The 23,785-nt window shown below is 34.1% G+C and overlaps 1 protein-coding gene across 2 annotated transcripts; it reads left to right on the top strand.

Moving 5' to 3' along the window:
* The first annotated feature begins 14,376 nt into the window (after positions 1-14,376).
* LOC116163469 (protein obstructor-E) lies at positions 14,377-21,759 on the top strand. 2 transcript variants are annotated; one of them, XM_031477404.1, is made up of 5 exons: positions 14,377-14,494; positions 19,763-19,972; positions 20,022-20,210; positions 20,260-20,470; positions 21,462-21,759. In XM_031477404.1, exons 1-5 carry the CDS (start codon positions 14,446-14,448, stop codon positions 21,514-21,516), a joined length of 714 nt encoding a protein of 237 aa, XP_031333264.1. In that variant the 5' UTR covers positions 14,377-14,445; the 3' UTR covers positions 21,517-21,759. The 2 variants fall into 2 exon arrangements, with proteins under 2 accessions (XP_031333264.1, XP_031333263.1); XM_031477403.1 differs by lacking the exon at positions 21,462-21,759 and adding an exon at positions 20,627-21,063.
* Positions 21,760-23,785: the final 2,026 nt, after the last annotated feature.

The following is a 23,785-nucleotide window of genomic DNA, read 5'->3' as shown; positions in this document are numbered from 1 at the left end:
CTTGCAAGAACTTCAATCTGCGTGAGGAGCGGTGAGTAATTCACAATTGAGATTACAAAAATGAATGAATGAAGTTGTTACAGGACGGGACGTATTTTAGTGTTTATTTATGCATCGATCTTGTGTGCCTCGACAGGGTAAGGAGTGACTTCCCATTTTTAGGTTATGCTTATGTAAAAAAACGAGTTGCTAAATGGGCATCAATTTCATTGGGAAAGTGGTCCCATTCTGCCAGGATCCAAGATGGCTTATGATGTTAATTTTAAATGGAAGTTCAAATAATAATTTTATTGAAATCTATTGGTTTTATACACTCAGTCGGTTCAATAACTTTATTTGAAATCCAACAAACAACATTTATTGCTATAAAACATAGAAGAGAATAAAATGCAATTTCATGACGAAGAACTAAACTCAAATAAAGATAATTAAGATAAAGAGATTCTGTATTTTATTGCCTGTGCATTTTTGAAAAGCTCTTCTATAATCTTAAAAACTGTATTAGAATAAAATAAAAGATGACTTTTTCCCATCTTCCCATCATTATGCATAATCTTTTTTAGGTCTCTGCCTGACAATTTGTAGGTAATGCAAAGAGAACTCGCAAATGGCAATGAAGTACAATTGGCTTACAATAAACAGCTGTGATTCTTGGTTTAATTAGAATAATACATAAGTTAAAGGAAAAGGTGATCGTGTTTCACTGACTACAGGGACGCCGGAGGCGGAATGCTCAGGCTTGCCAGAGCCTCTTCACAGAGCATATTTTAAGGAATTTCCACTGGGCGACAGTGGCACACCCATGATTTTAATTGGGGGAGGGGGGGGTCGAAACTGCCGGGTGGGTCCCAGCAAAAAGGGGAATCCGGAAAATTTTTGCATAAATTGAAGTGAAAATCTCAAATTGCTACCTACGTATTTTTTAACGAATGTATTAGCTTGTATAGTCAGAATACAGATCAAACAAAAAAGTGTCTCAGTGTCTCTGACTTTTTCAAGGTTAGAAATCAGTTTCATTGCTAATCACGTGTTTACTTAACGCAACTCTAAAAGATTTACATGAGGTTATTTTTTAAAGCAGTTTTTAAATTACGATACATTTAAAATGTTAATCATTAAAAAAAATATGTCTGCACTACCCATAGTCACATGGGCGACAAAATCCCAGAAGTGTCGCCCAGTTAACATGTTATTTTATGCCCTGCCTCTTCAGCCAGAGACCGGGAATGTAAGAATAGGTAAAGTTAGGGATGGGAACGGAAGGAACGGAGGTATTATTTAGGGGATCCATCTGCCCTGGGGGGGTTGGGGTGAAAGTAAATTTGTTCTCTCTTCAACACAAATTTGACAGCTTATTTTCCGGAAACTTATTTTTATGGAATACAAATTTTGATTAAGACACCTGTTTTATTACATGTGTCTATAGAACAAAATATGACCTTATTAAAATGTAAACTATTTCCATATCTTATTAATACGCGAGGCAGGTTTTACGAAAGCCAATTAATTTGAGATGCAAATGAACATTTTGGGCGAATCAACAGGTTAAAATAGCATTGATGCAATATTTTAGCTAATGCATCTTCAAGGATAGCAACTATTAAAATTAATTGTAACACTAACCCATTGCTTTTGGCGGAGTTTATTTTATTGAAGATTAAAAAGGAATGATCACTCGTTTTCAATTACATCAATCTCTACTTAAGATTCTTGTATTTATGGTCTTCTTTCGGTTGATAGAGATCTATACGCGTAATGTCAAATGTAGTTGTAAGTCACACATTCACTTCTTGTTTCATCGAATTTATCATAATTGATTTCCAAATACGTGGATTTATTATAGGTTGCGCATTATTTAGAATTTATATATTTTTGTACGGCGCTATTACGAAACAAGTTGCAAACTTGAGCGAGAGGCTTAAAGTTTGAAATACTAACAACTTACAGCGTTGGGATGCTTTTCCCCACAGGACGGGAATTCTTTTTTTTTTTAACGCACCCGCCTAACAATTTTGAAGGGAGCTGGATGTGTCACAACTATTTTTCTACCCCCTGCGCCTCTAGAGGAACTGCAGTGGTGTTTTTCCAACACCTTTATTCGTTAGTGCTGCAGTCACAACCCCTAAACATTTAAATGATAATGTCGCATTGTTCCTTTTTTCCTGAGCTGCTTTAATTTTTAGCTTTTAATCTTTTAGAGCCTTGATATTCTACATCGAAAATTGCACTCCATGAATTATTTCCTGATATGCTGTTTTTGAAAGTAAAACGTGCATAACTTTTACATACGACAACTATAATTGGTCTCAAATTTTGCACTGTATGCCTTTAGTGGTGCCAAGTAAAACTTTGAAAATGAGGGGGGGGGGGGAACACATGTTCGGCGAAGGGAATTCATTGCAATTCATTTTTCGGAGGAAAGTATTCTCAAAGCCAAATGAATCGACTGGACGAAACATATCTATTGATGAAGTCGAAGCAAATACCTTAACAATGAAGTGTGTTAGTTGAAACTATTAAAAGTTTCAGATCACAAATATTCCACTTTTACAAAACAAGGGAGTTTTAGTGCAACATACCAAATGTTCATGGTAAAAATTTCAGTATGGCCTACGAAGTTTGCACCAATATTTCAAAAAATTTAACCCCGACGCCATTTGTAAACGCTATTCTTATACAGTTTATAACTACGAAATAGAGCGGTAGAGAGGACTAAAACGAACATTTTTTCCAACAAATCCAAGGATACAAAAAGTTCCGTTTGCGCGACGCGCCTCTAAAGTTCCGAAAATTTCCGTTTTTTCTTTCTTTCTTAGCAACCATATAACTAGAAGGGTGAAACTAACGGCACCGATCATGAAAATTTTACAAAAAGTTAAGTGATATAGCTACTTAAAACTTTTTCACAAATTTCTAAATTGTTTGAAAACTATAAAATAAAATGATTTGCAGGTATGATAATACCCAAGTAATATTTGATTATAAAATACATATTTAAAGGTACCAACTAACACTCTTACTTTTTATTTTTTAATAGGGTGATCGGTGTCTCGAATTAGCTTTTGTCGCATTATTAATGGTGGTTCACACTCCACATTTCAAGGTTCGCTATATGCATTTTTGCTAGTGGGCCAATGGTTTCTTTAAAGTGTAGGGGCCAAATATGCGAAATCCGACTGCAGTACGTGATTAAAGTTTTCATCGTCAGAAATAGACGAGAATTCTTAAAGATATTTTCATTATTGTATATACAAGATAAGTATACGGAGTCTAAAAAAAGTTATTGGACCTAACATGATTTGTTTGGTGGAGTACCCTGGATTTTAATCTAAAAGATAGCATATTAAATATTCTTTTCAAAAATATACACACCATGAATGATACTGATTTTCTATGCGATTTTTATAAACTTTATTATTTTATATTACAGTAGGCTAAGAAACAATCTTTTATTTCGTTTCGATGTTTCTATAATTTTTTAATTTACTTTCTTGTGCTAACTATTTCTTATACTCTTCGTCTGTTAAAATATATTGTGTAATGTCTTTCCAATCACAATGTCAACATAGTTTCGTTTGCAGAAGATTATCGTTTGTTTCATATAGTTTACCTACTGCGGTTTAAAGTAATAAATCGCATAGAAAACCAATATCATCTATGATATTTATATTTTATTTTAATTTTTTTGAAAAGAAAATTTAATATGTTATCTTTTTGGTTAGATTAGATTAATATACGGGGTGTTCCATAGATCAGATCCGTTAACTTTTTTACCCGACCCCGTAAGCGCCAGATTATTCAACAATCCTTATAAAGAAACTTTTGTATAAAACATTTTTCTGTACCTTTGGAACTAAGAAAATATAGGGTCATTCTGAACTTCACAATTTTTTGATTTCCCCTCGTATCTCTTAAGCGAGCGAATAATTTCAAACTTTGATTTGATTTCATTTATTTCTGTATACATTCTGCGACAATATATGGAGCAATTTATAATTCATATTTGATATTACTACCATTTTAAGTGAAATCCAAAAAGAGCACATGCTGCCTATATTACTTTTTTGATAGCACTAACAATAATTACGGAAATACTCCATAAAACTGTACAACAGTCGGAGTAGATAGGCTCATCAGCGTACATAATTAGTATTGTTAACACCCATAACACATCCCCAGTAAGAAAAGCCTTATGGTTCTATCTTTGTATGGATTACATCTGCTAAGAAACAATTTAGAAACATTTTGAAGCTTATGTGGCGAGGTATGTAATACACAAACGAACAATTCATTTTTTTAACATACACAGTACACCGTGCATTACTAAGAGCAATTTATTTCATGAAGAGTACACATGGAAAATAAATCATATAAAATAAAACCTTCTACAGCTTTGGATTATAATATGAAACCTTTTAATGAAAGTAGAATTTCATTTTGTCATTATCATAAACAATTACAAAAGGTGAAAATAATTTACAAATCCTAAATTAACCAATGAACATTTTGGATTTAAGAATATCAATGATACTAAAATATGTATAGTTAAATAATAGGGAACATACATTTTTTACCAAGTGTAGTAGGAATGACAAACCTGTTTTTAAAATGAGTTTAATGGGCAAATTCTTTATTAATAAACTAAATAAATATAGCAAACGAACCCTTGGGTATTATATGACTTAAGCTATGATTAATTCGCAATGTGGTTCATAAGTAACGGAGTTGTCAAAAGGGCACTCCCTACTTTTTGGCCGACATTGTCAATTCACGAACTCCGATTTACAAATTTGTTAAAGAATCCACCTACAAAATTTCATCGTAATCGGTTCGTTCGTTTTCGAGATATCGTGCTAACGGACAGACGGGCAGACACCGCAAAACTATGAACTCGCTAGAAGCTCGTTAATAATGCTTCTTGTCGACTCATGTATGGAAAACAAATACTTTTTCGATTATTTATACTCATTACATCAATCTTTATCTTACGCCAGTAGAATCGAACCTGCTGTCGTACATCCTCTAGCGGCATTTATTTTCTTTACTAAACTTGAATATTGTAGTGCTTTCAGAATAAATCTGAATAAAATACATTAGTCATTTCCAAATCTCTTCGAAGGATTACAGTCATATACTCATTCGGTACGTTGATCCAGGACCTAAATTTAAAGAAAAAAACCTGCAACGAATATCAGTCAGTGGTGCACCCAAAGAAATAGCATAGAATCATTACCCCGAAAATATTCGTGTTATATAATTAGAGACAATAAAATTATTTGATTATAGATCAATTTATGTACCAACTCGATAATGGACCATATCAATTTTGACATCAAAATAATGTAGGGACTTGACATTTTTACCTGCAACAGTTGTTTCAAGATTATTTATTTGAGCAAAAAACTAAAGTTATATATGCGTCTAAAATAAGAAGAAATTTGTTGCTATCAATTTACAACTACAAAACAACAATGGCAAAACAGGCAAGCACCTTCATTATTTAAACATAAGGAAAATAATTAACAATGAGACGTTGACGATGTGAAGAAATACCAGTTGACCTAACCATTATATTGTATTGTATGGAACTTTACTGTATTGAAATTTTGATTGGTGTCATCAGACCTCGTGTTTTAAGTAAAACGACTACCTACATCGCTCATGGGCGCTAGTCTTTTGGGGGCGGTTTAACAATCTTCCAATGCTCTCTTCTACTTTTCATGTTTCCGGGTTGTAAAAGAACTGTTAAATTTAATTCAAAGTTATTTTCTAGTTTACACCAATATAGACATTGATTAACTAGGTATTCCTCAAGTGAGAATTGAGGGGGTCTATATCAGTAATTTAATAAAGAATAGACCCTCTTCATCAAAAAAAGAATAGGTTGTCTACTTTGTGACTTATCTACGAGAAGAGGGGCTGCCTACTTAAAACAAACAACATTTTTAGCATTTGCCTTGTGGAAAGATTCATGTTTTTTCGCAATGAAGGTATCGTAGAATTCGTAGATTGGATTAAAAGTAACTGTGTGAGTACTAAATTGTCACATTTGTATAGGTACTCGGACATTTCCACCTCCGCTGTTCTTTGTTTCACACTACTGTAGGTACCTAAACTTGAACTACTTTCACTTATTGTAATAATAATAGTAATAATAATAATAATAGTTTGGGCCTGGAACTGCCCTTTGCTTACGTGCTTAATTTTTATTCAAAAACCGAAAAATTAAATTTGCCCTTATTACAACTATTCTTGAATTTTTATTCGTTGGTTATGGGAAGGCTACATTAGATTGATGGGAGTAATAAGTAATAAATTAAGTTTTGTAATACCAATTATAGTACGTGCCACTATACACTGCGTCACAACAAAGTAGGTCTAATATAACTGGCTGGTACATCAACACAAACGTTTTCTTTTCAAAGATTCCGACGATATAGAATGTTTCATTAGAGAGTTACACCTCCAAAGGTTCCAAAATTGGAATTCCCTTTTTAATTTTTTCTCAGCAATCACAACAGATAGATAGGTAGATCTACAAAATTTCCACTTCAAAAACTTCATATTCGAGAGCCTACAAAATCCGAGCTTGCCGAAAATTAGTTTTTCAAAATTAAAAAAAATCTCACTGCAGCCAGACATAATTTTTTTAAATTCAGTAGGTATACCATGTTTTAAGAAAAAAATTATCAAAGTCCTCGTGTGAGATCGAAGGGACTTCAGCGCATTTTTGTGTGGCAGATCAGTGTTTTATTAGCCAATATTGACTACACCACCAATAAGATCTTGCCGAAAGCTACCACGTTCACTTTGTCGGTACCATTTTCTCACTTACCGTGCACTCGCAATTCGCGTTTGAAGTTTTGACTCCACCATCAGTAAGATCTCGTCGGGGGTTACCACATTCCCTTTGTCGATACACAGTTCCGACGTCCCGTTCATTCGTAATTCCCATTTTGGTAGATTTCGCTAAAATCCCGGCATAAAATCGTATTCAACTTTTGGGTACTTCACATAGCTCGACCTTCTATTAGTGACACGAGAAAGAGAGACCGCGATTCGCGCTGTAAGAAACTTTTGGGCGCCCAAAGTCGACTACCCCTCGAAGCGCGCCGCGCAAAAGGTGGTTTATTTCGCCCCTAGGAAACAAAAACAAAATTCCGCCACGCAGGAGTTGTGCGCGTTGACAAGATCTTCCCGACGACACCAATTTGAAAACAATCGGAGAAAAACTGTAGAAGAAGATAGATAAAAACTGAAAAATCTCCAGGTTAGTATAATACGCTCGGGGATGGCGTCCAGATGTCGTCGACTCCAAATCTTGTAGCCCCATCCCTAACGTTCTTAATTACACGGCCCCGATAGTTACATGTACACTCCTTGTCTTTTTACAAGCGTTTTTCTACGGGCGCGCATTTACTGCCAGCCAGCCAGCCAGCCAGCCCAGCCAAAGTGAGATTAAAAGCTACTTTTTACAAAAAAAAATTTTTGCAAAAATGCGCTAAAAATTACTGTGCGGCTAACATAGATACCACCCGCACGCCTGCGGCATGAGCGTTCTGACCTAAGCTTTTCAGCTCTATCTTTTATGTCTAAATCATAAATGTGTACCAAATTTGGTTCCATCGGTTCAGCCGTTTAGCCCTAAATGAGAATATGCGCTCGTGTCCCTTAAAAATAGTCGCAAAAAATAGTACAAGTCAATTTGCACTAATTTAGTATAACACGCTTTTAAAGTTAGCAAAGAATAGTAAGAATTGTAATAGTATATCCTAGGACAAGGTTTGAATGGAGAACATTACTTTCTGAAAAGGTGGTTGGCTTCATATGTAGGGTGTATAAAAGTACCACTTCCACAGAGTGGTAAGCTGGCAACAACAGATTTAGTTCCGGAGTGTACCCTCAAAGAAGGTAAAGATGTAAATAAAATGAATCTATCGTGTATGGGTCATTAGCTTCTTAGGTAAAGGTTGGAAAAACTTCACTTTCAGCCCATTCGGGGAATGCTAGTAGATAGAAACGAAAAATATTATGCATCTCTCGTCTTATTCTCCATAAAACACGACCGCCAGCACGGACGTTTAGGGTCGAGTTTATGGCAGTTTACGGTCATGCCCTTTGGTTGTGCAACGCCCCCGCATGGTCTAAAATGCATTAAACGCATAATTTATAATGTTTTAATTAATTGCACGTGGTGAACGGTTTCTCAATGTCCACCATCAGATGCGTGCAAAAAAGGTAGATTCAATTTATCATTTGTCGATTCTTACTGAAGTTCCGGCAGTTAATAGTGAATATTCTTCGCACAACCACAAATCTAAATAATTGGGTAGAGAAGTCCAATTGCGCATATTATTGATGATCACAATTAACCTTCATGTTATATAGAACGAACCTACCTATAATAACATGTATGCCAATTGGACTTGACGTATTGTATGTCCAACGAGAATAATATCAAATACTATACCACTGGAAGATACTTTATATTTATCTTTTAATGATTGTCGATTTTAACATATTGTGCTCTACTTGCTCCTATAGAAACTTTAAACGGCTAAGCTACCATATAATTAAATCCTTTCATGGTTATACTTGCAGTTGAATTGCATTCGTTTGCAATTAGTCTGAAATATCGACCAAGTACTTAAATTCTCTTTTAAATTTCACTTGTTAGGTGAATGCATGCTTTTGTTAGTCCCTAGACTTTTTTAACAATTATTAAAAAGAAAACATAATTTAAATTAATTAATCGTCATCCACTTAACCATGTCACGTAATAACTCTTTAAAATTTATATCTACTAATGGATCAAGGTAGGTACCTACTAAAATAATACAAATTAAAATGCAAGTGCCTTTCAATTGGATCAAGAACAAACCAAGCCCTCTTCAGATGACATTGCGTTCAAGTAGACAGTTACGCACATAGTGTGAATTTTTTACTAGGTTACCCTCTCATTTCAATTGTTGGGTAGGTATTGTTAGTTTTAGGATTTTTAGTACACCCATGCATTCATGGTTTGCGATAGGTAATTATCTGTAGGCACGGAGAAATTTTTTAACGTTAATTACCTTCACATAACACTTTCGTCGAATTTTTGGTAACTAATTACAGTTATATCCTTCGTATTGACTGGCACGCAACACTCGTATGTAAACTAACGTGGTATTACCGAATGTTTTCCGCTTTTATTAATTTCCATTAAATGGCAATGAAACACTTTTTAATTGCATTAATTGTGAGTAATGTACATTTTTAATATAAATCAATTTTGTTGAAGCATTCTGCAAGAAATACTACAGAATTGGATTGGTTATTCATAAACGGAAGTAAAAGCATTCTGGCCTATGTTCTAATCTGGGTCTTTTATGCTGAAAAGGGAAAGAATTTGAAACAAGCTTGCTACACTACTAGAACACTTGGAACCGTTAAAATAACACATGATTTTTGAAAGCTTTTCAAGTTTTCAAGATGTCTACAGAATGAAAAAGCTTTTCTTGCTAAACGGAACTTGAGTTTTCTTGAGGATAGTATAATTATATGACGCAGATTACCTACTGTATTACTAAGAACCTTATGCCTTGTGTCTCCATTATACATTATGTAACCTCGGTTCTGTGTATAATAACGACGTCTTTACAATTCATCATTCACATTTTTTGAAAGTGATGTTTATGTAACATCGCAGGAGGTGGTAGGTTTGTGGTATGGGTATGGGCACTATAGCTTACAAACACGAAGGTGCCGGGTTCGATTGCGGGTCCGCCAGCAAAGACCATTTGGCGTTTTTCCTCCTCGAGATCGGCTCAGCCTCGTTGAACTTAAAAACGAGTATCTGGGGTGTACCCTGGGATAATAATATAAGCCGCTTTCGAGCGCGGTGCTTACATCTCTACTTCCCTGTAATTCATTCCAGTTACGTTCGGGCTAAATACCCACTTATCCCGTAAAACTTCGTCAGATGTTCTAACGTGGGGCTATTATACTACTATATTACTTTCGGAGATCCTATAAAAAAACGAAATTTTGCAAAACCGTTTTTATTCTTTACTGGCGTTATTTAAAAACATATTTCAAAATAAATGACACATTATTATATAGCCACTTTTTTCCCTCTACAAGATGTTAGTTTTAAATTTTAAGTCTGACGTTTCGTCTCCGCTTAACCATCATCAAATTTGTTTTTTCTTATGGAAGTCATTTTTACTTTTTGTGTTATTTGATAGAGCATTTTTTTTCTAATTTCAAAAATATAAACATCACTATTCTTCAAATATTGTTAAAATATCTTCTATTTTGCCTGGCAAACTTTGTCTTGAGTAGTGAATGTGCGTAGTTTCTTACGTTTATACGAATTAATAGCGCCATTTTTAATTAACAAGTAAAAAGGTATCGCCCTAAAGCGCATTTTCCATGAATTGATTAGTACTTCCCAAAAGGCCATAGCTATGCGCGCTGTGTTTTTCTTTGCTAGAGGCATGTATGGTTAAAATTTCAAAGAAATATCTTCATAAATAAGGAAGTTGGCACTGACTGCGCATGCAAACATCTAATTTTTGCACTATCAGATATCTTTGACTTTCACAGATGCATTTGTGATTAAATATTTAAAATTTCAAAAAGATATCTATATAAATAACAGTTCATATTGCGCAACTTGCGCTTGCGCACATTAATGCGAGGTTTACAATATGCGATACGCTTGCTTACACTAAAAGCATCTTTTGTTAAAATTTCAAAGAAATATCTCCATAAATGAGGAAGTTGCCATTGCGCAGTCTGCGCATGCGCATATCTGATTTTTACTAAATGCGATGTGTTTGCCTTCACTAGAAGTGAATAAATAAGAAAGTTGAAATTGCGCAGCCTGCGTATGCGCAGTTTAATTGTCAAGATTTTCCTTAGCTCAGGTGCCAGAGCTTTATGCTACCGAATGCAAAAAGAACGAACTTAATATCTTGAAAACTATAGGAGTAGTTAAGGCCTCGGACAGACAGACGGACTGAGAAAGTGGCTAGAATAGCGCACTTCGTTGGAAAATGCACTAAAAAGTACCTACATGCTGTATTGAGTAGCATTTTTTATTACGAATACAATGTTGTACAGCACACAAAAAGACACAAACAAAAGTTGGAAACTGTTGGTTTCAACAGAATGGTGCACCCATGCACAATTAACGCCCTAATCGTGTGTTAATACCTATCGGAGAAATTGTCCATTTGTCCAAGGTGTTCCATTATTCTATTAATTTTGTTGTATCTGTTCAAATAACATAGGAAAAAATAAAAACGAAATCGGCAAATTTCGGTTTTTCTGGCATGTCTTCGGAAGTAAACGGAATATTTTGGATTTCTTTGCAGCATATCATACTTTTTAATTGTGCACCTTTTCCTTACTTTGACCATCTTTGTATCTTCTACCTCATCGGTTTTGAGATTCCCATAATAGACACGTCCTTGTCCTGGGCACAGTGTATAATGTATATTGCTGTGTTATCACGCATAATTTATTTTACGTTTATCAGAAATACTGATTACGCAATGATTAGTTAATCTGACAGTAGAGGAAATTAGAGTAGACAAGACACCTAGGTGTCAAGTGTTTGCTAGTGGTGTGGAGAAGGGAGCGGTTTTGAACAATCTTAAACTTAAATTGAATTATGGCGTAATTAAATCCGCCCTTTTCTAATATGCGATTAATTATGACGTAATGATAATTACGTGTCTGCAAACGGAGAAAATTTGCAACCACAAAATTAATTATGCCGTCATTAATTGAAAATCAATTATGACGTAATTAATTTCGCGGTTACCAACGGAATATTAAGGCCCGGTTGTAGGTACAATGTCAGGTTAAACTTCAGTTTGGTTTAACCGACAGATTTGAGAAATACGATTGGTCAACTTGTGAAATATTAGCCAATCAAGTCCTTTAACCCACAATTCAACTATAAACTGAAGTTTAAACTGACATTATTCAACCGGGCCTTAGTGATTGATCTTTAGTGATCGGAAAAAAATAAGTATATGTCCCTTGTGTGCCGTCGTATAAAATGATGTTAATTTTATTTGTTTATATTTATACTTGCTTTCAAAGCATTTCAAATAAACCGATATAACGAAATCTCTAAGGATCCTCCAGTATTACCATCACTTTTAACCACATTTTATGTTAATCTTACAAAATACATTGTATCGTTAACAAAAATGCATCAAATTCATGTCTTGGGCATTGAGATAATGCTCTTAATTTTGTTCCCAATGATCTTGATGCATGAATAGCCATTTTCACATGTTTTGATCAAAATCCATGTCGTCGCTAAACATGCTCTTGGTCTTTTTCCCAACGATCTCAGTGTAAGAATAACGGTTTTGACAAGTGTTGATCAAAATCCACGTGGTCGTCAAAAATGCATCAAATTCATGTCATACGCATTGAGATAATGCCCCTAGTCTTTTTCCCAACGATCTTGGTGCATAAATAACGATGTTGACATATTTTGATCAAAATCCATGGGGCCTCATAACAATAATTTAACATTTTTAAATCACACGCATGCGCTTATCAAATGTGCAAGATAATGCGTTTGAAAGCTTTTACAACTCTAAATTCATGTGTAATGAATAATTTTTGGTACATTTTATGCTCTAAAACTTTTCACCTAGACCACAGAGAACAGTTATATTGAATTGTTACACATCTACCAACTAGCATTTTCATATTTTATAATAGTTGCCAAAACGCTTCCGATACAAAAATTATAAAACAACATATCTCTCAGAAACGTTTTCAAAATGTTTATACGACAGCTATAAATGTAAAATTGGCACCACTTTATAAAACATTTCAATTTTGGTTAGTAATTTTGTAAAAGCTTTTGGAACCATTATAAAATCATTTTATAAACAATTCGGCAAATCGTATAAAAAAGGATTATACAACAGTTTTGTTAAAGCTTTCTATAAAACAACCATAATGTTATAATAGCGTCACAGCAACATTTATAAAATAAAGTTGCCTACTGGAGTAACAATAATAAAATAAAAATGTTTTTTAAGGATATTATGAATGCTTTAATAAGCAATTTTGATTTGGACCAACGGAAATTGTACGACCCGCGTAGTAGCGAAATTTTATTGAGAAATATGTACCATACATCTATCAAAATTTAAGCACGCCTCGTACTTTTCAGTGTTTTGGGAAACATTTTAAAATAGCGAAAAAGCTATCTTCCTCGATATAATAATTTTCTACAGAAAAAGTTGAACCTATTGCTTGTAGAGATAACTATTGATATTTTTTACGTATTTTACCTACTGCAAATGTATGTGTTCTTGGAGGAATAATATTCGGAATATTATAAACTTCCCCGAATCGAAGCTTAATGCGCTAGTTACGTTCTTTGTAGCTTAAATGACTATTATAAGATCGGCCGTATAAGTTACTTTCAATCATTGTAGTAGTGTCCGTATTGAATTCGTCAGTGGGTTGGTAGAAATGGATAACATGATGTTGGAAGTGTATCAGGTCATAATTAAGGAAGATAGCCTGGAAGGTAGTCACCTTTCCTACCCATTGATCGTCTCGTTACGATCTGCAAGACGGGAGTTGATCAACTATATACCCCCGAACCCACAGGGGATATTTTGTTTTTCCTTATAATTATCTGCCATTAAAAAATAGTATCATAAATCAAAATAGACATGTTTTGGTTATAAAGGATACGACTAAAAATATAGGCAAAAAATTGATCACTATTAGGTACAAATTTGCACTGATAATAAATCATTAATAAAGGCGCACTAAGGCAATTAAGGTTTCTTATATACAGTATACTATGTTTTATTCTATCCGCGTGAAGCTCCAGTTATTTAAATGTTGGAAGCTCTCATTTATTCTACATTTGTTTGTACTTGAGTACAAATTGTATCACACCACGTAAAAGTTGGCGCATTAACAAGCATCCTTGTGATAGGTAGGTACCTACTCTAATTGATTGTGTGGTACCTAAAACCACTTTCAATAGAATCATTATTAAACAAGAAGATCCACTAAAACTCTCGATAATTACGTATTCTATTACCTGCACATACCTACGCAAAATAATTACCTACACTGGAAGGCATGTCACGTGGTTAACGCACCTAATTCCCGAATGCATTTCTCATGAAACTGAAAGGCTAACGCTACTGGTAACAACTAATAAGACCGTTTCCATCACATAATTGTAAATGCCGACATAACGAATCATTAATAAGTTAAGCTGCGGCAGAAAAAGGTTAGTCACATATACATGCAGAATACAATGCTTTCCCAATGTTAGCGTGAATTCAGGAAAGCTACTTAACTAAATGATTGTCAAGCGGGGGGCTTTCCACCGGTAGGTATAAAGTAAGGAGGCCGCCTGCAGACCTCCAGTTATAGGTATTCTTAGTGTACAAAATGAAGAGCATAGCGTGTTTTTTAGTGCTAAGTGCACTTATATTTACTGGTATGTACAGTGCCTTCTTCACCTACTAGAATGGATTAGATATAATAATTAAACTAAATTAGTTAAACGTGCGAAAAAGTCTTCATTTCCGTATGTGATAGTGATCCAATTAACGTGGTATTCTCTGTGGTGGTATACTTACCAGTGCATTTCATCTTGTTAGTGTTTCCTATATAATTAATCTTGCTACTCGAGCATTGATACGTGTACCATTTATTATAAGTAGAGAAATCGTTTCCCAATTAAAGTAAAATGAGAGTGGCCTTTTGAGCGAAATATTCAAAATTTTTCCTAGGCACACTCAATAGCTTTGCATTTTTTGTTCAATTTAAGACGTGTTTCTTCCATAAAATAATTTATAATGTCTACATACTTAAAGTGCATTTAGTAGAGAATGTGGAAATTTCATTGTGCTAATGGCTTGTGCCAACAGCATTCCTTAATTTTTAAACTGACTCTCATCGTCCTTGTAGAGTGCAGTTTATACTTCCTGAATTATGTACTGAAATTCATATTGTTACAAATGATCACAACATACGTTAATGTGCAATTTTTAATGTACCCAGACAACGTGGGTTTACGTTTATATTTTAACCAAATGGAGAACAAGCCCATTGTTTCAATATATGTCAAGTATACTCCATCGTTCATTCTGGTACTTGTATGTGCATTCATTACAATTAAACGAGGGTTATAACGTTTATTTGGTAAATGCACAATTTTCTCTTTCGCAGATCAAAGGAAAGCAACAATTTTTATCGGTAATTGAGTACAACTTTTTATTTGCTTTCATTATCGACTTTTTTGTTCTCTTAAACTTAATTGATAAACCTTATTTCCTGTATTTTAAACTCTCAAATCTTCCATTTTTAAGCGATTACCAAATTTATTACCACAATAATCGAACAAAATCGGATTTTTGCGATTATTTGGTGAACTCGATCGACAACAGATATGTTGATTGTTTATATGGGGGAAACTAATGCAAATGCATTTTTGACAATTTGTATAAGGGTAATTAAATGAACTCGATAACTTTAACATATTTTCACCTCTACACCGTTTATGTTTTTACTTTGGTTTTTTAAATGATGAAATTTGATATATCACACCAATTTAAGTTTTTTTTTGCAAATACGCCCCATCCTATTGCAACCAGGACAGATCTTTTATGATTTGGCTACAACCTAAAATTATGTTCAACGAAATTGAAATTAATGCAGGGTGATTTATATCAAAGTTGCATTTTTTAATAGAACCCCCTGCATATTATTGCATATTTCGATTCTTTTGTCATTTTTTTCAAAAAGTACCTATAGATGTGCAGTAAAAATTGAATATCGCGGATGTAATAAAACTGTAGAAGGCCGTGACTCTGCAGTGTGACTAATCACTATATTAACCGCCTAAAGTTAAACGCTTTTTGTGTTAAACAAATCACTCCGTCAATTTTAAAAATTTTAACCAATGGTAACTTGAATTTTGTAATTGGAACCTCGATTGGAACTAGTTTTTTTTAATCAAATGTGGCAACGATCGCTAACGATATTTCGTCGCAAATATTTTAGGCCCTCAACATTCCGCCTTGACATTGAATAAATACCTTCAATCTTCTACCACGCAGTAATGGCCCACCCTGTATGTAAGATCAAGAGTTTTTGTAGGATGTGGAATGAATCGAAAATTTAACAGTGCTATAAAGAAACAAATGTTGTTATATTAACAAAACAGACGTGAATTTAACATTTTAACGTTTCAATAAATTCTATAAAACTCATTTTATTATGCACATTGGAATTACGTAAGCTATCATACTTCAAATTTTAAATGAATTTAGAATAAATTTTGGAAACGGAATAACGGAATACATCTCATTTAATTAACAAAGTATCAGAAAATGAATTTGTTTCCTGTAAAACCGGAAGTCACGTAAAATTATCTAAAAATTCAACAATCCTTACCGAAAGCTATTACGGTTCATTTCCAATATCGCAATTATCGACTCATTTAAATTGAAAGACTACATGTGTAATTATTTATAAAATACGTCTTCTACTTAGGTACGTACCTCGATACGTACCTACACTTGTAGTAAAATATCAATTGAGTAACAAGTCTCTAAACTCTAAAGTTCAATTACTCAATTTTAGTGTTTTAGAGAGCCACAAACATTTAGCAGTGTATGTGTACCACCACAACTTTGCCTTTACAAGAAAATAAAACTTGAATAATGTTTATTACTCTCACATTTACCTAACACTTCTCAGTTTTGTTTAATAATTAGCACTAAGGGCTGGTCTTTCTGATCTTAGTTATCAGAGAATTAATTTCTATAGAAATATAAAATGTATTAGCATTTGAAGTTATCTAAAAGATAATTTTAACATAATCTTTAAAAACCTGTCCTAAACGTAATAATATTAAACCAGAAGATGACAACATAATTATTTCGGAAATGTTGGTACTGTATTTATCAATGGTACTATAAATTTTTTTTCATTTATTTCTTTTCTGCTGAGTAGGTATTGTATCCATTTAGGAACCATATAGCGAGGTCTTAACTACGGCCCTTCTTCGATTGTTTATTGATGCTTCTTACTTATATAGGAGAGAAAAACTACTACTTTGCTTCGTAAGAAAGATCCTTTTCATTATGGTAAAAAGCATTTTATACTATTCAATTTCAATCCATGTCTTTCCGCCCACAAATTAGGGCCCAAAGTAGTATCGTCCTCCTATTCCTAACCAGCACACTTGTTTACCTCCTAAAGGTTCTTATTTTGGTAATAACCTAAAACTTTCATTCAATTTTATTAAACTTAGTTAGCCGGTCTTTCATTTTACATTTTTACCGTTTTACATTAACCGTTTGCTTCACTACATTTCATTAAATTTAACTTTGACACTCGTGCGTATTTCTTTTCAGCTACAATAGTTATTGCTGTTCCTACAGGAATTAAAATTTTTAGATGCCTGGACTTCGGAAACCTATTTGTCGGGCATATTTCACAAAAAGTCGATTACCACATGGATTAAAAGGTTGAATATCAATTCATGTAATCGCTCAATTGGTCCGCGAAAGTAATACCAGCAGCAGGTCTTCTTCTGTTCCTCAAATCAGTTCTACTCTTCTCAGAATTCAATTTTTCTAGTTAGGTATATTGTTAGATACCGGCCATGGATGTAACCAGGGATGCAATTCTCGATTCTTTAAGTACATCCTTCATTTTGATTTGATATAAACTTGCAAACGCGTTAGTGTGCCTTCTTTGATTTTAGTTCATCCACCGTCCAAAACGTAAAATGCTGTGCAATTTATTCATATTTTTTTGTAAAAACAAAAAAAGGTAATAAAATCGTCTACATGACTCTTGCAGGAAAGTATAGGTACCTCTCTCATAGCTTCTCATACAAATTACATAGGTACTATTCAATTGCTACATTTAATGGTGCAATTCGACTTCGAATAAATTCTTTTGAATGGCACCACTTAAAGATAGTATTGGACCATTTCACTAAGAAGGCCTTTCGATTTTTGTGGCCATCCCGTCTCTAATATAAAAAATACACTTTGTTACAACATTATACCTAGTGTTATAACCATTAGGAATACCTAGAATTAGGTACAATTACACAATAACTCATCTTACCGACATAAGTATATCATGTTCGTGTACCCTCATTTCATGTTGCTGGTAAATTATGCAGCTTTTTTAGCATGTATTATCACGCCTACTTAGAGTAATTGTTCTACATTAATTTTCAATTCATATTGTGTAGTAGGTACCAATACACATATAATATTTCCTACTTATCTAACTGTGCGTGGAGACAACATTCAATACTGTGAAAGTAAGTGACGTAATCAAATCAAATAACAGAAATAAGAGACTCGTTTATAGTTATTATTTACTCTGCAATCAATTTACGGTGGTTACATTTTCTCATTATGTATTTATAAAATCAAATTTGGTTTCGCGTTCTGTGGAAGATTACCACAACCGCGTGTACAAATTTACATAACACATATTTTCGCTTCAAAAATACTCACATTCGATGGCCTTAATTATGCAATGTGGCATTTTGCGTTAAAAATTACCACCCACTTTTATTGCATATATTTGAAAGTGGTGTCGTACTGGTCGTGTATTGCAAATTACCTTTCAATAAAATGAATCTTCATATGCATTTTAAAGTTTATGACGGTTGCGATTTACAAAACCTCCTTGCTCTCAATTTACGTTTACGGAATGCCAGACACTTTCACAATTTCAAAGAAAAAAAAAGGTTTTTGTTCGCACTCGTATTGACAGAGAAATTTTTAGGATCGAATCGATTTAAATTATTCTCAAGGTTTTAAGACGTTTTTCATGGACATTTCTGTATCTACGCTAAGTATAGATGGTAACCTTCTGGTAATTGGTAGAAAGTACTAGACCACACTTAAAAAAATGGGAATTTGAAAAAGTACAACCTTGAAATATAAATAATATTGACCTTAACATTACACACCACGTCGTATGTGGTTACACCTATACCTAATTTGAATAAATTTTTAATTCAAAACCTGCAGTTTTGTGTTCAATAAGCACATAATGACAAATGTCTTAGGTGCCTACATTCAAAATCATTTATTTCAACAGCTCCAGCCTTTTTACAATAGGAGCATTAAACTGCTTGAAACTTTAAGTAGAGGTCAAGTAGTTATTTATAAGTTTTAAGAATAGGTAGATGAACTGTTCATCTTCCCAACAGTGCATATGTCTACCTGCCAAAAGTCGCACAAACGATTAAATAACCCATTCCCTACCTAATTAAAAAAAAAATGGAAAGTGGAATCTGCTGGTGGTAACTGCAGAGAAACGGTAATATGAACCTGATTGCGCCACGAAAACCGAACTCATATCTGTTGGGAAGCAAGTTTTTTTCTTGCCAAGTTAAAACTAAAAGTGAATTTGAAAAGTGTCCCACATCGCGGTCTTTCACCTACTGAACATGCAAATACTTACCACACCCAGCATTTCTTGTGTTTTAATTTATTTACATACTTTAAAGCTTTTTTCTTTACATTTACGAAGAGACGAACAATTTGAAAGAAAAAAATTAATTGACATATAAAATAACAGTATAACAGCACTCCGCAAGGTTTACCAAGTACGTTAATTTATGATTATTGGCACAATATATTTTTTGTGCCTCGGTATAGGAGTGGTCAATGCCTTTTTCGTAATGTCACGTAAGACAAAGATTAATTTATTTATTTTTCAGTATTTGCACAAGAAAACTTCAAATGTCCCGATGACTACGGGTTCTATCCACACCACAAATCCTGTGATAAATATTGGAAATGCGACAATAATGCAGCTGAATTAAAAACGTGCGGAAATGGATTGGCATTTGATACATCCGATCCTAAATATTTAACTGAAAATTGTGACTACCTCCACAACGTTGACTGCGGCGATCGAACAGAAATTGGTACGTTCGCCTATCCCACAATGGGCGAAAGGAGTAATTAAAATTTTAGAGCCTGCTATCTCGACACCTCACTGTGTTCGTCTTTATGGTATATTTTCGGATGAGAATAAATGCGATGTCTTTTGGAGCTGTTGGAATGGTGAAGCTTCACGTTACCAATGTCCACCTGGTCTAGCGTATGATCGTGAAGATCGCGTTTGCAAATGGTCCGATCAAGTAGGAGATTGCAAACAACACGGTATGCTCAACTTGGACCCACGTAACCCATTTACAGTGGTAAATTTTAGAGGTTGGAGGAGGATTCGCCTGCCCGGCTCCGGGTGAAATCACAAATTCGGGCACATTCTCTCGTCATGCGCACCCCGACGATTGTAGGAAGTACTATATCTGTTTAGAAGGTGTACCGCGCGAGTACGGATGTCCAATTGGCACAGTTTTCAAAATTGGAGACGCCGACGGTACTGGAAACTGTGAAGATCCGGAGGAAGTTCAAGGATGGTAAGTGACCATTTTCTTTAATCACGTACTGACGCTGCATGCCTTGCACGCTTCTATCCAACCGTAACTTAGTCTTTTCGTTGACTACCACCCATTTACCAATTCCTCTCAAATTTTAAATCAAAATTCAAACCAACATATACGTGGATTTCACAGCGAGGACTACTACGGAGATTTGGACCTTAAAAGTATCCGCAAAAGTGAGTTACTAGCAGGTACAGGAATCGCTAGTGCGCCAAGACCACATGCGCCACCGTCATCATCTAGACCGAATAAGCCAAGACCAGCACAACCATCATCGCGTAATGCTCCCGAACCCGCTGATAATTAAATTCTAAATTTTTATCCTACCTAAAGAGTTGAACTCACAAAGAGAGTCATCGGAACGACTCAGATGCACTGTATTTAATTTTTAGTAACTATTATTTTAGTTTATTAAGAAATCTGCTTGGCCGATTGACTCTCTTTTCCTATTCCAATAATTTAATTAGATCAAAAAATGTTTGCAATTTTAAAGACCATGTGAATATAAAAAAATTGCCTTGCTAAACGGTACAAAATACTTTGTATATTTAATAAAACATTATTTTTTATCTCTATTCTTTCTACTTCCCCTTCTCATAGAGAATGACCCATAATTTTTCCTCACTTCACACATTCTGTGTTATACTGTACAGATTATCTAATTTGGGAAAAGTGGTAAAAGTAACTTGTGCACAAATATTTAATATACATAGGTACTTCTCTTCATCTTGAACATATATGTCTGAAATCATTTTAAAAAAATGGCAAGTAACAAACCACTAATATTTCGATGTGAATAATTTCTAAATATGGGCTGGTAAGTTAAATGCACATATTTATTGTAATTATACCAATACTTGGGATAGTTAATTCTTTGACTAAAAATACTAAACACCATTATGCAAATTATAACATTTACATTATTTTGTGACAATGGCACTAATCGTGTATAACTATTTCACTATAGTGAAGATTACTACAAAGATGTAGACCTCCGGGCACTAAAAAAGTTGGGGTACTAAGCATTAGGGACCTACCTCTGAAGAAGTGAAATGTACAGAACGCGTCGCCATCACCACCAAATATTTTGATAACTTCGTCACTTTATTTATTAAACTCCGATATGTAAATATTGCTAATATTATAGTGAAATTAAATGTAAGTTATTTGTTGATTACCTTTGAGAATGTTATTGTTATCGATCATATTCATAAACTGTGTATTGTACAGTAATAAAAAATATAGATACATACTATGCAGATTGATTAATTGTTAGGTTCATTTACTTTTTCACTTTTCTTAAAAACTAATATAGAGCAAATCTCCTGAAGGAATCCTAATAACAATTAAAAAAGAAACCCAAACGTGCCTTCCTCGCAGATAGAGACCACTTTTTGATCATAAAACTACATGGGCTGTGAGAATAATGCAGTTTCCATCCAGAACTCGCACAGTAGAAGTACTGCTAATAATAATCAATAGATCCGGATTTTTAAAGAAAGCTCACCTCTGTAGTACCTACATTTTCTCTCGCAATAATTTGAATTTTGAACTTTTATTCGTAGATCTTACAGTCCACTTCAAGTTTGCTACCATAACGAATATGATGATTTTTTTCATCTTATGCTTGAATTTCCTGCATAAAATTTCAACCAAGTAATTTTACAACATTGAGCCTACCAAATAACAATTACAGAACCTGATCAAACTTCGCTAATTATAAGCTTATAGCACTAGAAAAGGAATTGTTAATTTTATAAAAATCTGTTGTTATTATTCTTATAGGTACATAAAATTGGAGACAGAAAGAATCTTAATCAGTACAGGCTAATTGCTCTCGTATCGGCATTCTCTAAATAGACATTTGAAACAAGCATAAATTATGCACAAAATATCTTGTGCATTTTTTAAACCGAAATAGCTTAGTAAATAGTTGGGTTATAAAGGCATGCTATATTTATGTGTCTCGTCTAGACGTCTCACTTGCCCTTTGTGAGTACTTTCTTCCGACACTTCGCTTTCAAGATATTCGCTTCGACTTTACCAGTAGATATGTCACGTCCAGAACAGTTTGTACAAACTAATTCATTTAGATGAGACTTTCCATTAGAATGCCACAAAGGGTAGAACGTGTGTTCATCCATTTGAAAAGAAACTAAACTTTGGCATATGATGATTGAACTAAAATATTTTCAAGATGGCGCCACTTCTGCAACTGCCGGAAGTAGCCATCAACAATATTTTAAATAGGGATTCTCTATTTTTTCAACATTTTAGGATTCTATACGTATTTGGAGTACAACGATACCCCATAGTTGACCCTTTGCTCCAAGGGTTTCGTCGATATTCAAGTTTTTATGTCAAAAATTAAATTTGCAGGGGTAATTTTAAAAATTTATTATTCGAAAACGGTAAGAGATATTGCAAAACAGTTTTCACGACTGTATATTAAGGAAAGATCGAATTTTTTATGGTACCTATGCGTAACCGTCTAAAAAAGTGAGACTATGTTACTTTTTAAAGGCTCTAAACTTTTAAATTATGCGTAAAGCAAATACAAGCACAGTGCAGTGTATAGGAAGAGCGTAAGAAAGTAGCGCGGGGCTAAATCGACAAAGCCCAAAACTTAATCACTTCTCCCCCAAGTCATGGATACCTGGTGTATTAAATTTGATCTTGAGGTATACATCCAAGCGTTTGTGAGTTAACGACCAGAGAAGACTTTTTGACGGTATTAATGAAGTAGCTGCTAGCAATACCAGCGATTAAATCCGGCGGAATAAACGTGAAAGGAAGTCACAAAGGAAATCCGAAGCAGACGTGAAGAGAAAAAAAACTAAAATAAAGGCAATACGATCAAAAAGTGATACAGGGGTTTTTGGGGTTCTTTCGAGAGTAGAAAACACTTTAATCAATACACGTGAGTTTATTGTTAAAAGTAGATAATGACCAAAATGAAACGGATTCAATCAACGTTTTTGTGTTACTATAGAAAAACAACTCATTACTTGTTCCATCACTATCTACCTATTTTTACAATTTTATAAACTAAATCAATGCGAAAGTAGGAATTTTCAAATATCTAACAAGGGTTAAGTGCTAGAACAGCATTGAATATTCTTTCAAACTCAACATCGCCCATTTACTTGATGTAAATAAAATCTATAAGTCTTGAAGAGAGACGTGATCAGTGAAATAGCCGGATACATAAGAAGACCATGAAAAAATGAACAGAAGTGAAATGAAGGAGACATTATCAACACAGTGTAGGAGAATGAGACTCGGAAAAAA

Source organism: Photinus pyralis, unplaced genomic scaffold, assembly GCF_008802855.1.
Source record: "Photinus pyralis isolate 1611_PpyrPB1 unplaced genomic scaffold, Ppyr1.3 Ppyr1.4_LG2, whole genome shotgun sequence".
NCBI lineage: Eukaryota > Metazoa > Arthropoda > Insecta > Coleoptera > Lampyridae > Photinus > Photinus pyralis.
This window is presented reverse-complemented; position numbering and strand designations above follow the sequence as displayed.

Bases quoted from the DNA above. Each gene is read 5' to 3' on its own strand.
- LOC116163469 (XM_031477403.1), top strand. From the start codon at position 14,446: ATGAAGAGCATAGCGTGTTTTTTAGTGCTAAGTGCACTTATATTTACT. The intron at 14,495-19,762 runs GTATGTACAGTG...TTTATTTTTCAG, and splicing joins AAGTGCACTTATATTTACTG to TATTTGCACAAGAAAACTTC. The intron at 19,973-20,021 runs GTACGTTCGCCT...TTAAAATTTTAG, and splicing joins CGGCGATCGAACAGAAATTG to AGCCTGCTATCTCGACACCT.